Source organism: Ursus americanus, chromosome X (assembly GCF_024610735.1).
Source record: "Ursus americanus isolate L20-20 chromosome X, mUrsAme1.1.p, whole genome shotgun sequence".
NCBI lineage: Eukaryota > Metazoa > Chordata > Mammalia > Carnivora > Ursidae > Ursus > Ursus americanus.
Window position 1 is genome coordinate 9,391,095 of NC_142164.1, and position 21,954 is coordinate 9,413,048.

Sequence of the window (21,954 nt, forward strand, 5' to 3'; positions counted from 1 at the left end):
CAATTAGAAGGCATCACTGTCAGACTGCAGCAGGAGTCCCAAGGCTAACCGGCTCTAAGAAGTAAATTTACAGTCTGTTTTGACCTACTAAAACAGTCAAAAAACATAAAGGAACCCACTTTTCAGTCTTGGTAAAACAATTTCGGCAAGATTCTTCTCTTTCTTGAAATATTTTTTCAAATGACCCATTTAAATATTGTGCCAATTTGTGTATATCGGTAAAAAAAGAAAAAAAGTAATAACGTGGAACCAGACATGCTTATATTTAGGATTTCATTGCCAGAAGCTCTTATTTCCTGAGAAGAGGTTGGGGTTTTTTGGTTGCTGTTTCATGATCAGTAGATTCCCATGTACATATATTACATACATACATATATGTGGGTAAGTTAGCGGAGATAGTTATACTTTGCTCTCAGTTCCACCTGAGAAGCTAAACAACATGTCACCCTTCTTACAGCTTTCATGGTTTGGATATCAAATTTGAAAAGATTCTTAACTGTTTTGGTGTTTCCTTTCATTTTGTTTCTTTTGGTTATCTTGGTTGTTTCAATTTCTGGCCCTTGTACATGATTTAATTTCTTATTTTATAGAACATTTCCTGTTAATGTCCTCTCCAAATATGTCTGGCACACCGTAAATTTTGACTCTGTATTCTGGAGGAATACCAAAGTTTTGGACTATGTCATCTCCAGAAGGACATATAAGTTGTTGACCTTGCCATTTGATGGAAGGCAATGTTCTGATTTTCTTAATTTCCTTGAATATGTGCCACGGAAGCCTACCACTACTGCCTTCAACTATAGGATTTCACAGTATTAATGAAAGTGAGAAATTTGGTAAAGTTTTAAAATGAGCATTCAGTGGTTCAAGGGCATTTCCATTCGATACATTATAAACTATTATTTATTACAACATGGTCTCATCTGCTTTATCCCTAAAGGAAGAGATCTCGGAGGACAGAGGCAGTGCCTTTCACCTTGGGATTCAGAGCCTGGATGTGTAGTAGGTATTCAGTAAAGATTTAAAAGGAACTGAATGTTGTGGTTGAACAGATTATTTGCAGTCAGGCCATCTTAACTTCCTATGTTCTTGGATTCATCGAGTTCTTGGAATCTGAAGGGAAAGGTGGTTTTCTACTCCTAGAATAGATAGAGTGAAATACGTTATTTTCAGTGTACATTTTGACTCTTTCAATGTGCAGCTACCAAACCAACAATTGGGATGGGGATGGGAAGAGGGAGTGCTGCTGGTGTGTTTTAATTTTGGAGAGTTTATGCCTATGTGGCCTATGATGCAATGTGGCTCCCTAGAAACTCTGAGGATTAAGCTCGCCTTTTTCTGGAAAAGTTCTGAGTGCAAATGTTTTACAGTCAGTGGGAAAGAAGGGAAAACACATGCTTAAAAAGAAAGTAATTACTTGAAGTGGGTAATGATTTGAATTGTGTGTAATTTCTATATCAAATGCACGGCTATGCTAGTTTCTCCTTCATCCATTCTTCCCCTCTAGGCGAATCTGTTCTTGCCACTAGTCTTAATAAATGATAAAAGCAGAATCTCTAATGAATTAGAGGTATCTTACATAATAATATTTAATAATGAGCCAGAAAAGAGAGCCAAAAATATTTACCTTTTGAGCTAAAATCCACTTAATCACCAGTTCTTGCCAGGCTTTGTTACTATGGAATTAATAGATGAGATTATTTCCTTATAGTTTCCAGGATATTTACCAAATTCAACTTCTTTTGTTGCAAGACATAACCCCCTTTACAAATTTCTCTTCTATAAAATCCTACAACTTTTTACAAACACGTATTAACAAAATAGAGGCTTTTGTCAATAGGTTTGATTTCAAGTTGAGATGCTAGTGCTTAGAGACATTCAACCTACGTCACAGGTCTTTTGGTTTGCACAACATAACTGGCCAACTGTCCAGGCAGGTCTGACCATTCACCAAATTTCTAACTGAAGAATGGCATTTCCTACCCTTTTGACCAGAAACCCTCTTCGAGTGTGCATGGAGAGGTAGGAATGGAAGAGCAGGAAGGCCCACCGATCCCAAGACCACTGCCCCAGCACAAGCATGCCCTGCCGCTTGTCATATAGGACAGATTCTCAAGGAGAAGTAAGAGTGGCTATCAGTGAGACTCTTCTCCCTTCAAGGTTCAGGAAACTCACATCTCTTGAAACACAGGCAGAGAAATGAGAGGAGTCATCATTATATGGTCCATTTGTAATTTTTTTCTCATTGCCCTGAGTACTTGGATCCTATAGTTTTGGTTTTCTGGATATTCTTTCATCCATAAAGCTAATAAAAATGAAATGTTATTGAATAGTTTCAGCTATAAGAAGTAAAATGCCCAACGACTTTTACTCTGTGAAAAATAGTTTGGTTAGAGGTCATACCTTGAACAGTTTTTTACATTAGAATATTTTTGCTGTGGGGAAATACAAACAGAATCCCAATCATGTGAGTTACAGTTCAACATTTCCAACAATGAGGATTCTAAGAACAGCCAGTTAACGGCAGCTCAGACACATGCCTGTAGTCACCATATCTGTCTGAATCGTTATTGGATGATGGAGATTGAATTAATTTATACATAATTTATCCTTTGATGGTGATCTTAGATACAATTGTATCACATCTTGTCAAATCTGACTTTTCTTTTCTCTAAACACACGTGCCACGCTTATGACAAAACAATCTTATGGATAGAAGAAGGCTAGTTCTTCAGGTCATTAAGTTTCTAAAAATACGTGTTTTCTAGAGAGAAAATGATAAAATTAGTGCCCCAAGTCACTTGAACTTTTTTTGCCATATGGTACAAATAACGCTACAAATCACAGCTATAGATACTGTGGTTCCATTCCCCCCTTTTCTGTCTCCTTCTCTGTCTTCCCAAAAACAGATTCAGTAAGAGGCTTCAGGAAAACGTATTTTTAATATTCTCTCCAGGGCCATTATGAGGAACTTCATTGAAATAATGATATTTCCACTTCTTGTGGCTCTGGAGCACAGAAGATGAATTCTAGACTGGAAGCAAGACTGAAAGACTCTTTTAAAAAAATAATGATGGTGTTTGTGACGCTTAGCTCGACAGAGGTTGTTGTTGAAGTTAATGGTTTAAAAAACTAATAATTGATGAAAATAGAAAAGTAGCTAAAAGATACCAGGAAGTGTAAGTATCCATGTATTTATATTAACATAACGGTTTCTAGCTTTTGAAACAATTAAAACTAAGCAAAACAAGCCAATAATCCCATCATCCTCTTCTACTTATCATCCTCATAGAGACTCAGGTAGCAAATGCATAGACAATTAGCATTCTTTGTTTTTTGTGTGTATCTAGGAGTTTCTTCTGCTTATGAATAGAAGGAAATAATAATTCTCTGTGCCAGAAAGGCACCATTCTAGGTGTTTTGTAAGCATTATCTTAGTTAATCCTCATAAAAGTCAGGGAGACTCAGTTTGTCATACCCATTTTACAGAGGAGGCAATGAATGCTGAGAAAAGTTAACCGCCCTAAATCACAGAACTATTAAATAGCCAAGCAAGAATTTCACCCCAAGTCCCTCTGGTTCCAAATTTCATGTATTCTTTAAAATCCTCATGCGTCTCATTTTATGTTTCTTTCACATTTACAAATCAGTAATGATTGCAGAAATTCCATAATAGGGGCGCCTGGGTGGCACAGCAGTTAAGCGTCTGCCTTCGGCTCAGGGCGTGATCCCGGCGTTATGGGATCGAGCCCCACATCAGGCTCCTCCACTAGGAGCCTGCTTCTTCCTCTCCCACTCCCCCTGCTTGTGTTCCCTCTCTCGCTGGCTGTCTCTATCTCTGTCGAATAAATAAATAAAATCTTTAAAAAAAAAGAAATTCCATAATAAATTTGCTAGGCAACTCACTGGAGCTTCTGCCCTCAGTGAGCTCCCCATCACTGAGTGTATTCAAGCCCTGAGTGTCCAACTGATGAAGATTTCAGCTTTGACTGGGAGTGGTTAAACCATAAGAATTGTAAGGTCCCTTTAAACCCTGAAATTCTATGATTAACAACAATGCTGCGTACATACAGCAGATACAGTGGGAATTCTCTGTGATGCCAGTTTTTCCTATACTGTGATCCCTTGGCACGAGACTGGGGACAGTTTTCTCACGAAGACCTTATGTGGGTGGACATTACTCAATTTGAGTCAGATCAGAGAAACAGAAGCTCCCATTTGGAACTGAAAAAGAAGGTAGTCAATCACAGATATGTGACACTGGCTTACACAGATGTTCTGCTTTCCTCTGACTCACCCTTTGAGCTTCAGAAAGAGATAAATTTTATTTTTGATATAGTAATTGGGATACAGTCACACCATAACTCATATCTTCATATTATGCCTTTTCTGCTTTTGTTTCCTGTCCCTGATTTTGACCCACGTTTTGAACTGTCCAAAGGGAATCTCCTAAAACAAAAGAGGAGGGGCTAGAAACAAGATCAGTTTGGAAGGAAAGTTTTAAGTTTAAATGTCTAAGGCAAAATCATACTCTTATAAAAAGCAGTGGACAAAGAGACCCTCAATATTTTTGCAAAATTTTTTAAAAATCACGTTTTGCTGGCTGGGGATAGTACTCTGGTTCCCTAGGTAGAATGGAGCATGGTAAAAATGGAAGGATTCTCATCAACTTCTCTGTCTTTCTGACAAAGCTTTGGTTGGTGTTTTGGAACTTGTACAGCCCATGGGAGTAATTCTCACAGTAGATTGTTTGGCTATTAACTTCCTATTTTTTATTTCACGATCTTTATTATCTTTGAGTTGTCTGAGGGCAGTGGAGCTTGTTTCCGGGCTTTAATCTTTGACAGTGAGTGAGAAAGTTGGTATTTTTTCAAGTTAGAGAATACTCAGAAAGAAAAACAGGTAAACAGAACACACACTATTATACCAGCATCTGTGGCTTACAAAACTGTTAGTCTAGAGAATATAGGTGGGATGAGTGCGCTCTATGAACGAGTACTCATTAGGAGCCAAAATTACAAAGATCCTTTGAAACAAGATATTCTTCTTTATTAATCCTCCAGAAATAATTTGTGAAAAATCAGCCAATGCCTGGAGTACTCAGATTTCAACGCATTAATAGCTGACACCTTAGAATCTGGGGGAGGGGGGAAACAGGTTACCAGCTGTAATACGAAGAAGGACCCCAGAAAAATGGAAAGTCACGTGGGTTGGTATAATCTAATCAATCAATCAACTAATCTCACCTTCTCCGATTACTCAGTGCCCTCCTGGAGAGCAGAGTCAGTTTAGAGATGAACACTACTGCTCTACCCGGCTCCATTTGGCAGTAGCAAAGGCGACTGTCTCTACTAAGAGACAACTGAGACATCACAGGTCCAGAATCAACTCAGGTATGAAAGTTAAAAGAGCAAGATGGATGCAACAAGCCCACTATTGGCAAAGGGGGAAAGCAGCTGATTTAAGAGACCCCCTCATACGTAATCGATCTGAACTGTTTTCCATGTCCTTTATTGGTTTAACCTAGTGTTGAGTATTAATACTTTACTGCTTGCAAACATTGGTGTCCCAAGTGTTTATCTTTGAGGGGAAAATCTATTATGCTTTCAAAACTAAAATTGCCTTGATTCCTCTGTGGGCAAGAAAGTGTGGAAGACGTCAAAGACCTGGGGTCAAATCCTGACTGTCTCTTATTACCGTGTGACCTTGGACAAACCACTTCACTTCCCTGAACCTTGATTTTTAAAGAAGAAAAATCTCTCCCTTGCAGTATTGTTCAGAGAACTAAAGGAAATAATGTTGGAAGCAATACGGCTAAGAAGAAGAGGCACCCAATAGATAGTAGTAGTTTTTATGGTATGGATTAGATTATGATCTGAAAGCTACCCTTCAGCTCCTGATTTCCACAAAATTGGCAAAAATGAGCAATTGGTACAAGGTTTCTCAAAGTGTATGTGATTAAAACAAAAAGGGCTTCCATGGTCAAGTAAGTCAGAATGCAGTTTTAATATCATTGAATTTGCTGAGAAATCCCAAAGTTTAAAAAACTGTTTAGCTTTCTGGAAGCAAGGGTCTTCTAAACTTATTTGGTCTTAGAAACATCTCTTCCCAGAAGATATGTTAACATCTTCAGAACTTTCTTGTATTCCAATTCGAGAGATGCCAAATTCGTAATTTCTTAAATGCCAGAGTATAAATATATTTTCGAAATTAAGATACACTGAAAGATCTGTGTGCGATACCTGGATACCAAAATTAAGGCTAAATTGATTTTAAACAGCAACAAGACAGGGGGCGCCTGGCTGGCTCAGTCCTTAGGTTCCTGAGTTTGAGCCCCACGTCAGGTGTAGAGATTACTCAAGTCAAAACACAAAACAAAACAGCAAGACAAGGCAGAATAAATGAGGAATATGACAGTGCAAGACCACTGAAAAGGGCCAAGTTTTGTTGGTGTTTTACTCATTTGTGAATGGTAGCGTTTGACTGACTAAAACTGTCTTTGGAATTAAGGATATCCAGGAGCTTGGTGCGATTCCTGGGCAGTTGTTCATTTGCCCTGAAAGAGGGAGACACAGCAAATCAGCGTAGTCCTGTGGTTCCAGTTGTACTCCTGGCAAAGCCAAGATTAAGTACGATGGAACATTTGTAGAAAAACAATGAAGCTATTGCAAATCTGTCTCACAATATTTGCATTCATATATTTTAGGAAGAACATCAACTTTGTGTTTCTTTCCATTGCCATAAATAGTGCTGGAGTTTTCTTAACACTTTTATTTATTTATATATTTACTTCCTTTTTTTAAGCTAGCAATTTCCTTTAGTTTACTATTGTTCTATATGGATATCACGTGTCATTCTAGGAGCTAGAAAAGAGACTGCAGGACTAAAGGATTGGGTTTTTAAATTTGAAAGCAAAAGAAGCAGAAGGCATGGAAGCTGTTACTTCTATGTTATTTTTAGGAGTATCCACTTTATCATTTTTAAGCAGCAAAATATGTTATATGAAAGCATTCATTTTAATGACATGGATATTAATCACCGATAAGCTTTTAGCACTATTATTAATTGTAGTTTATTGATGTTCTAGGTGTACTTGTTTTCAGACTTCCGTCTCCATACCCATATGAAAAAGAACATTTCACAGTTATTACGGTCAAATTACAGTCAACTCTCAGAACAGTTTCTAAAGTTGAATAAAGGTAGGCATTTAAATCATCTGATATTTACTGTCCAAATCTGGCCTTTTCAGCTATCACAGTGCTTGGAATGTGCATTATATTTTCACGTAAAATTTTTTTGCTCATTCTATTGAATCTTGTTAACATTTATAGTAAAGGACAAACAATTCCTCTATCCTGATAAAATATATTGTAGCTTCCTGAGTCCTTTGCATTTAGAATAAATGCCAACTTGGTTTGGTATCCATTACCACTTTCAAATTGCATTATACAATATAATGCAAATGTGAGTTCTTAATTAGCAGGATCTGCTTTGTTCAAATGTACAACAGTAGAGGGATTTTTCAACATACTGCAGCTGTTACCTATGGAGGAAACAAATTTCACCTTACTAAGAGGAGCTGCACAAGTGCCTATGTTGTTATGGACGGATCCTTTAGTGTTTCCTTAAGTAATGCTATTTCGTAACGGATTTTACATGGAATACAGCAAAATTTACCATTGCTGCCCACTCAATTTCTGCCTCTAGGTTTTTAAAAGAGAAGAAGACGAAATTTTTAAGGACAGTAAAGAGTGGGGGTAGAGAAAAGATTCTTAATGAAAGATGCAATATTTACCAAGGTCATAAGAAAATATGCCTATATACACATGTCTATTTAAATATTCATTTAACTATTGTACATGCATCTCTATGTACATGCTGTGCCCAGCAAACATTTGCATGAATATAACCTGAAGACAGCCTCATGAAATGACAAAAACGAAAAAATTGGAACTTATGTATGAATAGATACCACAGATAATATAGAAGATAGGACAGTATCCACAAATAATGTAATGAATCCTTTGCTCATCGGATTTTTTGCCTAGATTTGAGGCCTTTAAACATCAACCAATTATGGTAAATGTTTAACTGTAGGAGTTCAGGCAGACAGCCAAATTCTGGTTTCAAAGCTATTGCTAGTTTTAGTTTAAAGAGTTTTTCATTTTTAAGTAAAAGCATTTCTGGGTCCTGACTATACCCTATTGTGGCTAGAGCGACTGGAATTTGAATAAGTGGATTAGGCAGAACATAGGTCCTGAAGAAATGGGCCCTGCAGTATTACCTGAAATGTGGCGAAGAATGGGCTAAGGAAAATGCTTGCCATTTATAACTTAGCTCTATTTACCTGGAGCCAGTTTATCCCCACAGACACAAAGTAAAGAGAGAGAGTTGTTTTTCTTAGCCAAGCACCTACAAAAACAGCAAGGTTGGGGGAAGGGGAGTAAAACGACCGTTTTAGTCTTTCCTGGTTAGGAAAGCCAGGTATTTGAAATACACACACACACGATAGCCAAAGTCCCCCGCCCCACAGGTACATTTGCTTTCTTGCCAAGCTTATTAACTAAATTCCCAGTCTGCACGAAACTCGTTTGAACATTAGCCTTTCCCCGGGATATTCCTACTCTGTTGTGGAAGCACTAGCAAATGGGTAGAAGAAAGGGGCCTAGACAATCCACACGCTGGATTTGCAGCCTCTGGATATTTGAGATTCAATTGCTAAAGCCTCTTTGGTATAGACATGATAGTGAGGGGGCTACCGAAGTGACTTTTCGTAGTCCCTTCCGTTGTCTCCTTTCTGACTCCCCAAGGTATCCCATGGGTCTCTTCCCGCACAGCCCCAAAGCTCCAAACCTTGCCCCCCTTCCCTAAAGCCTCTCATTCACCACCACCCTTCCCAACCAAAGTCCCCTCCCGGTCACCACCAAAGCCCGGAGAAGTGGAACGCACACAATGCCTCCCTTATAGGGCTCGAGCTGGGAACTGGGCATGCTCAGTAGCCAAAGCAGATTTTTTTTTTTCTTCTTTTGGTCGCAAGTGCGGCATCTCTCCCAGTCCCACACCTCTCTTGCCTCTATCCCTCTCCCCCTCTCCCCATCTCCAGCTCTAATCGTACTGCTTAACCCGTTCTACACCAAAGGCTCGCAGAGTTCTAAGGTGCGGAGAATTAACCCGTCTCCCCCTAAACCCACTAAATAAGTCTCACTCTGGGCTAAAGCTTCACACTTTTGCCTTAAAGCCCCCAGCCCCTTACGCGCACACAGGTAGGGGGAGTGAGGATACTACTGGATCGCAGGAAACTGGTCCCAAGAAGGCTCCATCCAGGATCGCCCGCTGCCGAAGAAGTATTCCCGGAGCCCTCTGATCTGCGGGGTGACAATTAGCCGAAGGTACTGTACCCGTTATACAAAGCCCAAGTGCGATTGTTGCCTTTGAATGTCATTGTTGTTGACTCACCCCCCTCGATCCTGGAATTATTCAATCCCGCGTAGACTCGACGACCCTATCTGCCTCCCTTCGCCCCCTCCCCCACCTCCGACGTTTCTTTGGCTTTGCCAGGGTTCTTGGTTGCTCTCTCAAAGGAACGCCCCGGGTGAGTGTGTGTGTGTGTGTGTGTGTGTGTGTGTGTGTGTGTGTGTGTGTGCGCGCGCGCCTTCGTTCTTAGGGGACTGAGGGAGGAGAAAGGACCCGAGTGTGCGTGTATGTGGTGGGAGGATGGAGGTTGGCGCGCTCGCGTTTGGAGACTGGGGTCTCTACGCGTAAGGAAAGGGGTCGCTCCTCCCTAGGGGGTGTTTTAGGCATAAAGAGGGGGCGGATGCCTGGAGGAAAGTGCGCTTTCTTGGCGTGTGGGTAGAAGAGGAATCAAGTGGAGGTGTCTGGATGGGGGACAGGGGGCCTCAGCAATGTGCGGGGGTCGAGGTTCCTGAGTTTCGGGAGGGAGGCTGCGTGTGTGCGGGGTGTGGGGGGGGGGGCGGGGGCGGGGATTCGGCGCGTGTATGTAAAGGTGCAGCCCTTGTGCGAGGGGCTGGGTGCGCGCGCGGTGTCTGGCCGGGTGCGCGCGCGCGCGCCGCTGCCCGCCTGCTTGCCTGCGAGGGCTGCTTGGTGGGTTTGACGGGCGAGCCGGCGCGGAGCAGCTCTATCCCGAATCACGTAGAGACCATCGTGGAAACTGCAGAGCGGATCGCGGCGCGGCGGGCCCTGCGAGAGCTGCTGGGCTCCGGAGGTGGGTGAATTTCCAGCGGGGCTGCGCGAGTTGCACCGACACTCGCTGCCTCTTCCCCGCTTGGTTCGGTAGCGCGAGTGTGTGTGTGTGTGTGTGTGTGTGTGTGTGTGTACACGCGCGTGCGCGCGGAGGGAGGCAGGTAGCTTATTATTTTTAGTTTGGGTCGTGTTGGTTTGGGGCCGGCGGAGTGGCCAAAGCGACCATAGTGGCTACCCCACCACCACCCGGCTTGCCTACCCACGGCGCGCGCTGTCGCAAGTCCCTGAGGACCAAAAGAATCCGATGTCCTTAACATCGCTGCCTCCCCGGGCAGCCGGGGCGGCGGGGAAAGTGTCCTGGTCTAGGGTGGCTCGGGCTGTCGGGGCCGCTGCGCTGGCTTTTTCTGCGCCCCCCTCGCAAGCACTCTGGGCGGACATGGATCGGGGGCTCAGGGCAGTGGCCCCCGAGCTGGTCGGAGATTACTGGCACTCAGCAACACGGAATACGAGAGAAGCCGGTAGGTAACTCTAAAAGCCCTGCAAAGCCGGGCAAGTGCTGGCAGCGCGACTTTGCAAGATGCCCAAATGTTGAGCTGATTTTTGGCTTGGTGAGAGCAGCACTCTGTGGCTGGTCAGTGTGTGTGGGGGGGGGGGGGTTGGAAGGGTGTGGGGGGGGTAGGGGGTGCCTGGACTGCCGCTCTCGGCCACGAAGCCACCGGTCACTCTGCCTGTGACAAGCGGGCCAGTGACGCCCCTGTGGCCCTCGGCCTCGTGGCCTGAGCTGGGCGTCTCTGACCCCTCAACCACCGCACGCCCGGGTCTAGAGAGGCGGATGGAAACTCCAATAGCTGCCCCTTGTGCGACGGGAGCGCGCGGAGAAATGTGTGCGCAGCGGAGCTGAAGGCCCCCACGACATCCCGAACGGTCCCCGCCTCTGCTGCCCGACCCACGAGGCCGCTGCTTGGGCCCGGGACCCGGGACCCGGGAGGGGGCTGTGCGCCGGCTCAGGGCACCGGGATGCGGCAAAACATTGCGGTACGCGCCATCGCCGGCAGCCCCTCCAGCCGCGTCGCCGCCGGCCCGAGGTAGCGCACAGGGGGCGGCAGTGACCGCGTCTCTCGGCCGAGCCCCCCACCCCCGCCTAGGCGGGCGGGCGGAGGTTTCTCCTGCCGGCTCCAGGGGAGCCACCTCGGCCCACCCCCCGCAGGCGTCTGTCCCCCGCAGGCCGGCTCCTTCCGCACGGGCGCGGAGCGCCAGGAACGGCACTCTGGTGGATGCCGGATATGTGGTAAGGCTAGCCAGGTTTGTGCGGTCCCGGCCGGCTGTGGGAGCCGAGCGTCTTGCAGGGCACAGAGATCGAGAGACGGAGAGGTAGATGGGAGACGGGCCGCTCTTGGCAGACGCGCCGCTCTCGCCAGCCCGAGAGATGGCTTTTGGTACCCAACTCATACTTTGTGGGGGGGTTCTTATTTTCCTTTTTTCCCCCGATTTTAAAATGTGCGTGTTTTAGTGGTACCATGTGAATGGAGGTTTCTTTCGCTTACATTCAGTGCCCCCCTTCCCCTCTTTCTAGCTCCCTTCTAGCTCTCTTGCCTCCTCTCACCACTACTCCATGGTCTCTTGCCCTTTCAGTCCCTGTTCTTTGGCGATCTACTCCCCCTCTCCCTCGCTTGACACTCCAGCTGCCTGCGGCTTTCTCTGTTTCACAGGAGATGCATTTGGGAACTTCCTAGCTCGTCCTTGTGGCTTTTTTCCCCCTTGCTATTTAAAGTAGAAATTACGAGGAGGAGGGCAGCTCCTTATGCAATTTCAGATCTGCTGATGCTCCTTGTTCTTGTTTTTGTACTGAATTCAGGTTATTCGGTTTTTTTGTTTTGTTTTATTTTGATCATGTGAAATTTTGATTTTACAATGAAAGTTGGCTTGGATGATGTCATACTTAAGAATTTATGACTTCTTTTTGCACTGCCAATCAAACTATCACGGTGAATAGGGGAAATGCATGTCTATATGGCTGGCAAGGAGCATCTCGGCAGTGCCGGCTGTATTCCGAACCAAACTACTTAAAATGCAAATCTTTCTGGGTCGTGGCTAATGGATGGTCTACCTTGAGACTTGTTTGGTTTTACCACTAGCTGATTCCTCGTGGGCAAAATAAACAAAGGAGTTTCTGTGTGACACTTCTTTGTATCATTCCCTCATCGTGTGTTCCTGGGTAATTTATTTATTTAATTAATATTTGGTGGTAACCATATTGAAATTGCAGCCGGCTTCCCATTCAAGATGGAAAAGACTCACATGGCTAAAATTGCATCAGTACAATGCACAGTGCTTGCTTTTCCTTTTAAGCTTTTCCGGGAAACATTGCATATATTTGTATATGCATGCAGTATTTAAGGGAATGGCCACAACGGGTTAATTTGCTAAGCATTAAACTCCACTAGGTGATTCGTGATTTGTTTATAGACAGAGACATGGGGTGGTGATATTGGGAGGGGGTGTTTGGGAAGTGATGATTTTAGGACATCTACTATACTAAATGTATCGGGTGCTGCAGATAAAAGCACTCAAGGATTGTAGTGTGTGAACTCCTCTTCCTCAGCAGTGCTAGTCTGTGGTCAAAGTAAAGGAGATAAGCACCTGAGCCAAGTGTCAGTCGTCCGACCTGGTTCAAAATGGCCTGTAAAGGAATGGAAGTGGGCCAGGTAGACAGGAGAGCCAGTTCTTGGGGGGTGGGAAAGCTGTCTGAATGTCTGCTAGGCAATTCAGGAGCAAGAAGGTTTCTCTCCTCCTTTCAGGGACCCAGAGACAAAAGTCCTCCTCCCCCCCCCCCCGGTTGGGAGATGACTGACAAGAAATTAGGTACTGTGTATTTACTTGAAATTAAAATTTGGCCATTTCCTACTCAGTTATTTTTCTAGAACCTCACTGGGTCATCTGTGGTTTTTAAGGCAGCCATGCGCAGAAGTGAACGGGCTCGTGGCAGTGTGCTTACCTGTAGGCTGAAGCTCAGGCGGATCTCTTCCCAGGGCTCCTTCTTCCTTGTTCTTTTGACAGTCCCCTCTGTAGCACCCCAGTCCCTCCCATTGCCACCCTTCGTTGAACCCAGGGCTCTAATATCTCCTCTGTTTGGCCTGTACCAAGCTGAAGCCCAGAGAGTAGATTGAAATGCCTTTGTGGTGCAAACTACAAAGGCAGAGTTGATGACCTGGGATCAGTCATTAGAGTTGCAAAAGGTCTGTGTTCAAGGGTGGAGTTTGATGGCCCATGTAGATCAAATATTTACAGATTGTAAAGGGTTAAGCACATTTAAGCCTGTTTCTCCTGTTGTTTGTTGTGTGTTCTGCACATGTAAAATGGGTATAAACTACAGGTACGGAAATAAAACTGACGGCATTTATGGCAGTTATTGCTCACCTGAGTGAGACTACTTGCAGCAAAATACAAAGCTAATCATTACAGCCACGTGTTCACTATGGTATGATGTAAACGCAAGTTACTTTTTCAAGTAATGATCATTGAAAAAATGTTTTCTTTTTATTTTTTAGATTATTTCTCTTTATTCAGAAGCATAAAGTTGTTTGCTGATTGCAAGAAGATGTTTCTTTGGCTCTTTCTGATTTTGTCTGCCCTGATTTCTTCGACAAATGCAGATTCTGACATATCGGTGGAAATTTGCAATGTGTGCTCCTGCGTGTCAGTCGAGAATGTGCTCTATGTCAACTGTGAGAAGGTTTCGGTCTACAGACCAAATCAGCTGAAACCACCGTGGTCTAATTTTTATCACCTCAATTTCCAAAACAATTTTTTAAATATCCTCTATCCAAATACATTCTTGAATTTTTCACACGCAGTATCCCTGCAGCTGGGAAATAATAAACTGCAGAACATTGAGGGAGGAGCCTTTCTTGGGCTCAGTGCATTAAAGCAGTTGCACTTGAACAACAATGAATTAAAGATTCTCCGAGCTGACACTTTCCTTGGCATAGAGAACTTGGAGTATCTCCAGGCTGACTACAATTTAATCAAGTATATTGAACGAGGAGCCTTCAATAAGCTCCACAAACTGAAAGTTCTCATTCTTAATGACAATCTGATTTCATTCCTTCCTGATAATATTTTCCGATTCGCATCTCTGACCCATCTGGATATACGAGGGAACAGAATCCAGAAGCTCCCCTATATCGGAGTTCTGGAACACATAGGCCGTGTTGTTGAACTGCAACTGGAAGATAACCCTTGGAACTGTAGCTGTGATTTGTTGCCTTTAAAAGCTTGGCTGGAGAATATGCCATACAACATTTACATAGGAGAGGCTATCTGCGAAACTCCCAGTGACTTATACGGAAGGCTTTTAAAAGAAACCAACAAACAAGAATTATGCCCCATGGGCACAGGCAGTGATTTTGATGTACGAATCCTGCCTCCATCACAGCTGGAGAATGGCTTCACGACTCCCAATGGTCACACGACCCAAACATCCTTACACAGATTAGTGACCAAACCACCGAAAACCACAAATCCTTCCAAGATCTCTGGAATCGTGGCAGGCAAGTCCCTCTCCAACCGCAATCTCAGTCAGATTGTGTCTTACCAAACAAGGGTGCCTCCTCTGACACCTTGCCCAGCACCCTGCTTTTGCAAAACATACCCTTCGGATCTGGGACTGAGTGTCAACTGCCAAGAGAAAAATATACAGTCCATGTCTGAACTGGTACCGAAGCCTTTAAATGCCAAGAAGTTGCATGTCAATGGCAATAGCATCAAAGACGTGGACATCGCCGACTTCGCCGAGTTTGAAGGACTGGATTTGCTCCATTTAGGCAGCAATCAGATTACAGTGATCAAGGGAGATGTATTCCACAATCTCACTAATTTACGCAGGCTGTATCTCAATGGCAATCAGATTGAAAGACTCTATCCTGAAATATTTTCAGGCCTTCATAACCTGCAGTATCTGTATTTGGAATACAATTTGATTAAGGAGATCTTAGCAGGCACCTTTGACTCGATGCCAAATTTGCAGTTACTGTACTTAAACAACAATCTCTTGAAGAGCCTGCCTGTTTACATTTTTTCGGGAGCACCCCTCGCCAGACTGAACCTGCGGAACAACAAGTTCATGTACTTGCCTGTCAGCGGGGTCCTCGATCAGCTGCAGTCTCTTACACAGATTGACTTGGAGGGCAACCCTTGGGACTGCACCTGTGACTTGGTGGCGTTAAAGCTGTGGCTGGAGAAGTTGAATGACGGGATTGTCATGAAAGAACTGAAATGTGAGACACCTGTGCAGTTTGCCAACATCGAACTGAAGTCCCTCAAAAATGAAATCTTATGTCCCAAGCTCTTAAACAAGCCATCTGCGCCCTTCACGAGCCCTGCACCTGCCATGACATTCACCACCCCGCTGGGTCCCATTCGAAGTCCTCCCGGTGGCCCGGTGCCTCTGTCTATTTTAATCCTCAGTATCTTAGTGGTCCTCATCCTAACTGTGTTCGTTGCTTTTTGTCTTCTTGTTTTTGTGCTGCGGCGAAACAAGAAGCCCACGGTCAAGCACGAGGGCCTGGGGAATCCTGAGTGTGGCTCCGTGCAGCTGCAGCTGAGGAAGCATGACCACAAGACCAATAAAAAAGACGGACTGGGCACCGAAGCTTTCATCCCACAAACCATAGAGCAGATGAGCAAGAGCCACACCTGCGGTTTGAAAGAGTCCGAAACCGGCTTCATGTTTTCAGATCCTCCAGGACAGAAAGTCGTTATGAGAAATGTTGGCGACAAGGAGAAAGATTTATTACACGTGGATAGCAGGAAGAGACTGAGCACAATTGATGAGCTGGATGAATTATTCCCGAGCAGGGATTCCAATGTGTTTATTCAGAATTTTCTGGAAAACAAAAAGGAGTACAACAGCATAGGCGTCAGTGGCTTTGAGATCCGCTATCCAGAAAAACAACAAGACAAAAAAAACAAGAAGTCACTGATAGGCGGCAACCACAGTAAAATTATCGTGGAGCAGAGGAAGAGCAGCGAGTATTTTGAACTGAAGGCAAAACTCCAGAGTTCCCCTGACTACCTACAGGTCCTCGAGGAGCAGACAGCTTTGAACAAGATCTAGGTCATGCAATCTCACTTCATACAGAGGACATTTATTTAATGATGAAAGTGCCTTTTGTTGACTTCTAACTTCCAAATACTATATTATCAATAGGCATAGAGGCAGGTGTTTCGGAGGCTGTCTCATTAACTGTAGCTGCAAAGATGTGTCCAGTAGAAGAGAATTCCTTAATAGATTTTACTACATAAAACCTATACTGTGGAGTCCTGTGGGGATACTGCAAACTCTGTTGCCAAAGGGATGCTTTATACACATAACACACTGAATTTAACCTCAAGAGGCAAATCTGTTTTGTACCCCGATGCAAAACCTTCGTCTCTTCGTGCTTTGTAAAGCCAACTCGAGAAAACTGGTACCGGTGTTTGTACCCAGCTGGGTCCTTCAGCTTGCACGCAGATCAAGTCGGTGGAACTGGAATAAACCCTTTTGATTTGTGGCATTGTAACAACTCTGTGTAAAGATTATCTGAAAAGTTTAAAAAAAAAGCATGCAAAGAGAGAACATTCGATAGTATTTGTAAATCGGTAAACTTTATGGCCTGCATCTTGAAACCGCTGGATTTATAATGTTAAATTGTACAAATATTTGTGTAAAATATACCATGCATTACCTAACTATAAAATAAATTTGAACACTTTAAGCATTACCTGTCTATACATAAAACCTAAAAGAAAAACGTCAATGTGAGTTACATAGCATTTGTGGTGATCTGAAGAAATACATGGTGTTTATCAGAATTAAACAAGGCTCAAATTAAACTAACATTACAGTTTGTTCTCAGTTACGTGAAATACCCGCAATCCTTAAAGGTTGTCCGAAATTAGCAAAGTGCTTACCGTGTGAGCGCACCCAAAGCTATTTTTGTAACATAATTCATATTTATGAAGTACTTTGTATACTAAATAGGAAAATATGTACTCCTTAATATGTATTTAATATGCCTGACTTGTTTTCCTGATCACAGGGAATTTATCAATATGTATCAATTTAGACAGAAGAAAATATACCAAACCGAAACTGAAGCTTCTGTGTACAGAAATATTCTGGACATTGTGATCAGGTATAATTTAAAAACGAAACAAAACAAAACAAAAAAAAACCACAAAAACACAAAAAAATACAAAAAAACGGTTCTGTGCTATTCTTGAGAATTTAGCATATTATCTTCAGATTTGTTACCAACTGTGCATTTTAAAATAAGTTCCTTAGTTTTATAGTATCGTGTCTGGGGCAGTTGTTATTTGCCATCAGTTGTCTTGCTTTTCAGGATTCTATGAGCTTAATTCAAATAGTTTTCACTACAAATATTTAAAAAAATTAATGAGTAAGGTTAATAGTTCTATCTCGTATGCATCAGTATCCTGTTCTGTCATCATTCCAGCTACTATCAGATAACCCAGTAGAGCAGTGACCATCATGGTAATCTCGGCTATCAAAGCCGCACTGTAAAATGCTTTCATTGGTCTCAGTTGAGTTCACAGTCTGCAACTACAAATGCTACGCCACTGCGTTTGCTTGTGCCGTTAACTTCCAAGTCAAAATTGGTCAAAGGAAGGACTCGATAATGGGAGCCATCAAAAATTTTTAGGAGCTCCCAATTAGCAGTGACATCCTGAAACACATTACCTTCTTGGCCTGCCTGCATATGTATATTTCTTTGTGCTCCATCCCTTATAATTACTATATTAATCAGTGAGATGACCAAGAAGGTAAACATAGACATTCTTCATGAACTTCAAGTGGCAGATGTTTTGGCACAGCTTCCAAAATGATATTATGGCTAAAGTTGTAACAGTAGTCCCTTCATTAGTACTAATTTCAGGGCTTTATATGTTTGTTCCAGGATTAAAACAAAAAACAAAAAACAAATAAACAACTTGGCATTCTTAGAGAGTGTGTGTGTATGTGTGTGTGTGCCTGTGTGTGTGTGTGTATTTGGGTGTATATGCATACATATAGATAATTTGGAGATTTTTTTTTAAATAGCTGAAAAAATTGTCTCCATATGTATGTGCTGGTGCTCTTAAAACTTTAACGTGTAGTTTTAATTTTCATGACAATGTCTGTGAAAACTTTATATGAATATTTAAAAAAATACAAATACTTGCTTTCTGATCTTGAAAGAAAAGACATGAAGATGTGCGCCCAACAGTGTGTTTTCATTACAATTTCATAAGGACTTTTAATATGCCATTACCACGCTTGCATGCATCCATGGATTAAAGGGCTCCTAATGCATACTGACAGGATAAAGACGCAAAGGCTTCAAGGAAAGTGTTTGAGTTTCTCCTGTCAATAAAGTATGGATTGAGGAATCTTAAGTAAACACTTATGGGAGGAACCGGAAAGCTCTATCCATGATCTGGGGATAATAGGTCATTGGGATGATGCCTTTTATTCAGTGCAGTGATGCTTTGAAGAGGTTTCGAGGTTTCTGCAGTTGTCCATGGCAAGAGTACCTGCCACCATCTCAAAGCTTGCTGTAGCATATTGGCTATCTCATACTCTTCTGCCGAAAGGTATTAAATGTTCAACTTTTTTAAAAAAGTAATTTCAATGTGTGTGGTTATTTGGCAGTTTTAACTGTAAGTGAATAACAGTAACAAATCCTTGGTTAAGGCTGATCTATTTTCCTTAACTAAAGTCATTGTGCCTACGTTATACGGTGTATACTGTTTTGCACCTGTCTCTCATTAGTTCTACTTGTACATTTTATGATACAGTAGTTAGGCGTAAGTTTTGAGTTGAGTACAAGAGCAGTTAAGATACTGTATCTACATTTTGTTGGCTTCAACTATAACCTTGATGTTAGTTTAACCCCTTGCGGAACGATCTATATGTCAGTGCAGCATCTTTGGTAGATTTGATTCAAATCTAGAGAATCCAAGAAGTGCTCACTTCTAATGTGGTCTGACACATCATGGGCTTCTTGGCATTGTATCACTTGCTTGGACTCTGTTAGAATGATTGCGAAGAAGATTAGATCGTATGAAATTAGTGAAGGGGTTGAGATAATATATTATGTCCGTGTAATATAAATCAAGTTTTAAATTATTTTTTTATGAAATCAATAAAAATTATTCAATTCTTTAAAAGTAAATCTTTGTGTAATTTTATGAGAAAGCAGCTATTAAAATACAGTGATTCAAGTGCATAAGGCAATTTATATTCTATATTTAGTTTTCCATTCTGAAAAATAGACTAAATATATTAATTAGAAAATCATTTAAGACCAGCTTTCTTTTGTTGCTTTTTTAAAGCATTTTTGTTTCTTTAAGCTGTAGGATGCATAAAGTGTACAGGGCATGGCCTCATGAGTAACGTCAGCAGGTACTGCAGAAGTAACAGAACACATCCTGAAATGTATGGCAGTAATAGTAATCTATAGTATCTTTTGCATGATTTGTACATTGATATCGTATGAAATGAGCACAGTGAGGTTTTTGTTTTTGGGTTTTGGTTGGTTTTTTTGTTTGTTGGTTTTTTTTTTTGTTTTGTTTTGTTTTGTTTTGTTATTGTTGTCGCATCCAAAGAGCTGGGGAGAAAATATATTAAGAATGTATTTATAATCACTATTTTGAAATAAAGAAAACACACTGTATTGTTTTTACCCTGATTTGGTTATTAGTATTTTAGGTTAGTTTATAAGATAAAAATCCAGTCACGCTATAAAAGCTAATGTAAATCACAGAAAGAAACTGTTTTAATGACTTTTGTTTGCTTTTAATAATACCAAGGTATTAGAGAGAATTTATTAAATGCCATTTTTATGAAAGTATTAATAAAATTGTTTGCTACAATGGTATTTCTGAAGCCACTGTTTGTTAAATATATTTATCTTTCCATTATCTTTCAGAAGAAATAAAGCACTAACCAAATTGATCTTTTCACCTAGATTTGAGGGTAAGATACAGAGCTTTAGAATACTGTTTGTATTAAACGTAATTGCTAAATCTCTGTTAAGAGATGCTTTCTTTTCCGACATCTGTGCAATCTGTGTTCCTTTCCACTGGCAGCCCATTCCCATTAGTCAGTTGGGATCTGACATAACTGCAGATAAGCAAATATTAATATTCAATCTTAACTATCTGTTTAAATGCTTCTGCACATTTCCTTATGGGAAGGGACGTAGAGAGGGAAACAGAGAGAGAATGTAAATGAAGGGTGTTGTGGTTTTAGGTCTGTACCCAGCTATGCTGAAGAAGTGAACAGTATAGATAGCACATACAAGTGCTTTTGGACTAAATGTTTTACGTATCACAGGATATACATCCCGTGATTGTATGACTTATTTTAGTTCTTAGTGAGTACAGAGAAGAGGGCTTTGGGCCGCGGCCACTCAGTTATGTAGACGAGTGGTATCAAATGAAGGTTTGGCTTCATTTCCAGTGCTCATTCAATTAGTCACGATGGTCAGATGGGCTGAACTAAAATATCCTGTTTGTGGCTTCGCTTACCGGGAATAACTGGCAACAAATATCAAGTTCACCTGATAATTGTGAATCCTCAATTTTGGATTTGCTGGTTATCTGTCCTTTGTTAAATTAAAAGCAAACAGGAGGTTAAATGAATTTTAATAACTTATTTTGGACAAAATTGCCCTTAATCTAATGTTGAAGTTTGCTTTGTGTTAGTTTCCACTGGTTGATAAGATTGCATTTCAGAAGGGGAAATCCAGGAAGGCAAACTGTGTTGTCCATCTTATATGAAAGAGTAGGACTTCTTAAATTTTTTAAAGATTACTTTTAGCCTGTTGTTCCTGTGTCTACAGAGGGGAAATGAAGTGGGGCTGCGAGACACCTACTTAAATACGTCGAGCCAAATAATTGCTGTTGAGAATAAAAAGATTCCAATTTTTCATTAAATCATAATAATTACCAGATCCATGGACTACAGTATCCAGAACCAGGAAAGAATTGCTCGGCCCTTCACCTTAGTTTGCTTTTGTAGACACTGGCTAGATAGAAGGTCTAGTGATTTCATCAATAATGTCAGAAATGAGAAATTACTTGTTTAACTTAAAAAGCTCATGAATAAGGTCTTCAGAGAAATTATAGGGCTATGTAATGAAAAAAATACAAAACATCACTTTCAAATTAGCTATAGGAAGGAAATAGTCTTCTAAAGTTTCTGAACAAGGCATTTCTCTTAGTCGGTACCTTACAGATACTAGACCGTGTCCTGTGTTGCTGGTTACCAACCTGAGGAAGCCATGTTGTGTAATGGGTACTGCTCATGGAAGTCTTTGAAAATCATAGTAAGCTCAGTTCTCCCAACGACGAATTGCAATGTATATTTTCACTATTGTTTCATGTAAACTGAACCATTGTGATAAAATTCTGGAGTTGATATTCAGTAATTTTAATGCTGTTTTCACTAATAAAAGTCTTTTCTTATAGGTCATATTTGTAGCCGTTCAGTGTGTTTATTAGTGTGAAATCAGTAAAACTCAACATCAAGAAGAAATGCAAATAATTTGGGTTTTGGCCGATGTAATTGTTTTGTTAGTTTGTACAATAGGCCAGGTCTAAAAGAAAAACCAAACAAAACAGAATAGGCCAGGTCCACTTACCTGCCTCCCCACACACACTACATAACACACACACACCCACCCACCCACCCACACACACACACGAGTA

The 21,954-nt window shown here is 41.8% G+C and overlaps 1 protein-coding gene, 1 long non-coding RNA gene and 1 pseudogene across 4 annotated transcripts in view; 2 read left to right on the plus strand and 1 right to left on the minus strand.

Moving 5' to 3' along the window:
- Positions 1–9,579, minus strand: part of LOC148106816 (uncharacterized) — a 233,905-nt gene extending 224,326 nt beyond the window's left edge. For both annotated transcript variants that reach the window (XR_015723432.1, XR_015723431.1), the window contains exon 1: positions 9,457–9,579. This is a non-coding gene — a long non-coding RNA (uncharacterized LOC148106816). The remainder of the gene's footprint in view (positions 1–9,456) is intronic.
- Positions 8,650–21,718, plus strand: SLITRK4 (SLIT and NTRK like family member 4). 2 transcript variants are annotated; one of them, XM_087860113.1, is made up of 2 exons: positions 8,650–9,389; positions 13,749–21,718. In XM_087860113.1, the coding sequence occupies exon 2, from the start codon at positions 13,799–13,801 to the stop codon at positions 16,313–16,315; it is 2,517 nt and encodes an 838-aa protein (XP_087716239.1). In that variant the 5' UTR covers positions 8,650–9,389; positions 13,749–13,798; the 3' UTR covers positions 16,316–21,718. The 2 variants fall into 2 exon arrangements, with proteins under 2 accessions (XP_087716239.1, XP_087716240.1); XM_087860114.1 differs by lacking the exon at positions 8,650–9,389 and adding an exon at positions 10,126–10,222.
- Positions 10,505–13,708, plus strand: LOC148106817 (uncharacterized; annotated as a pseudogene).
- Positions 21,719–21,954: the final 236 nt, after the last annotated feature.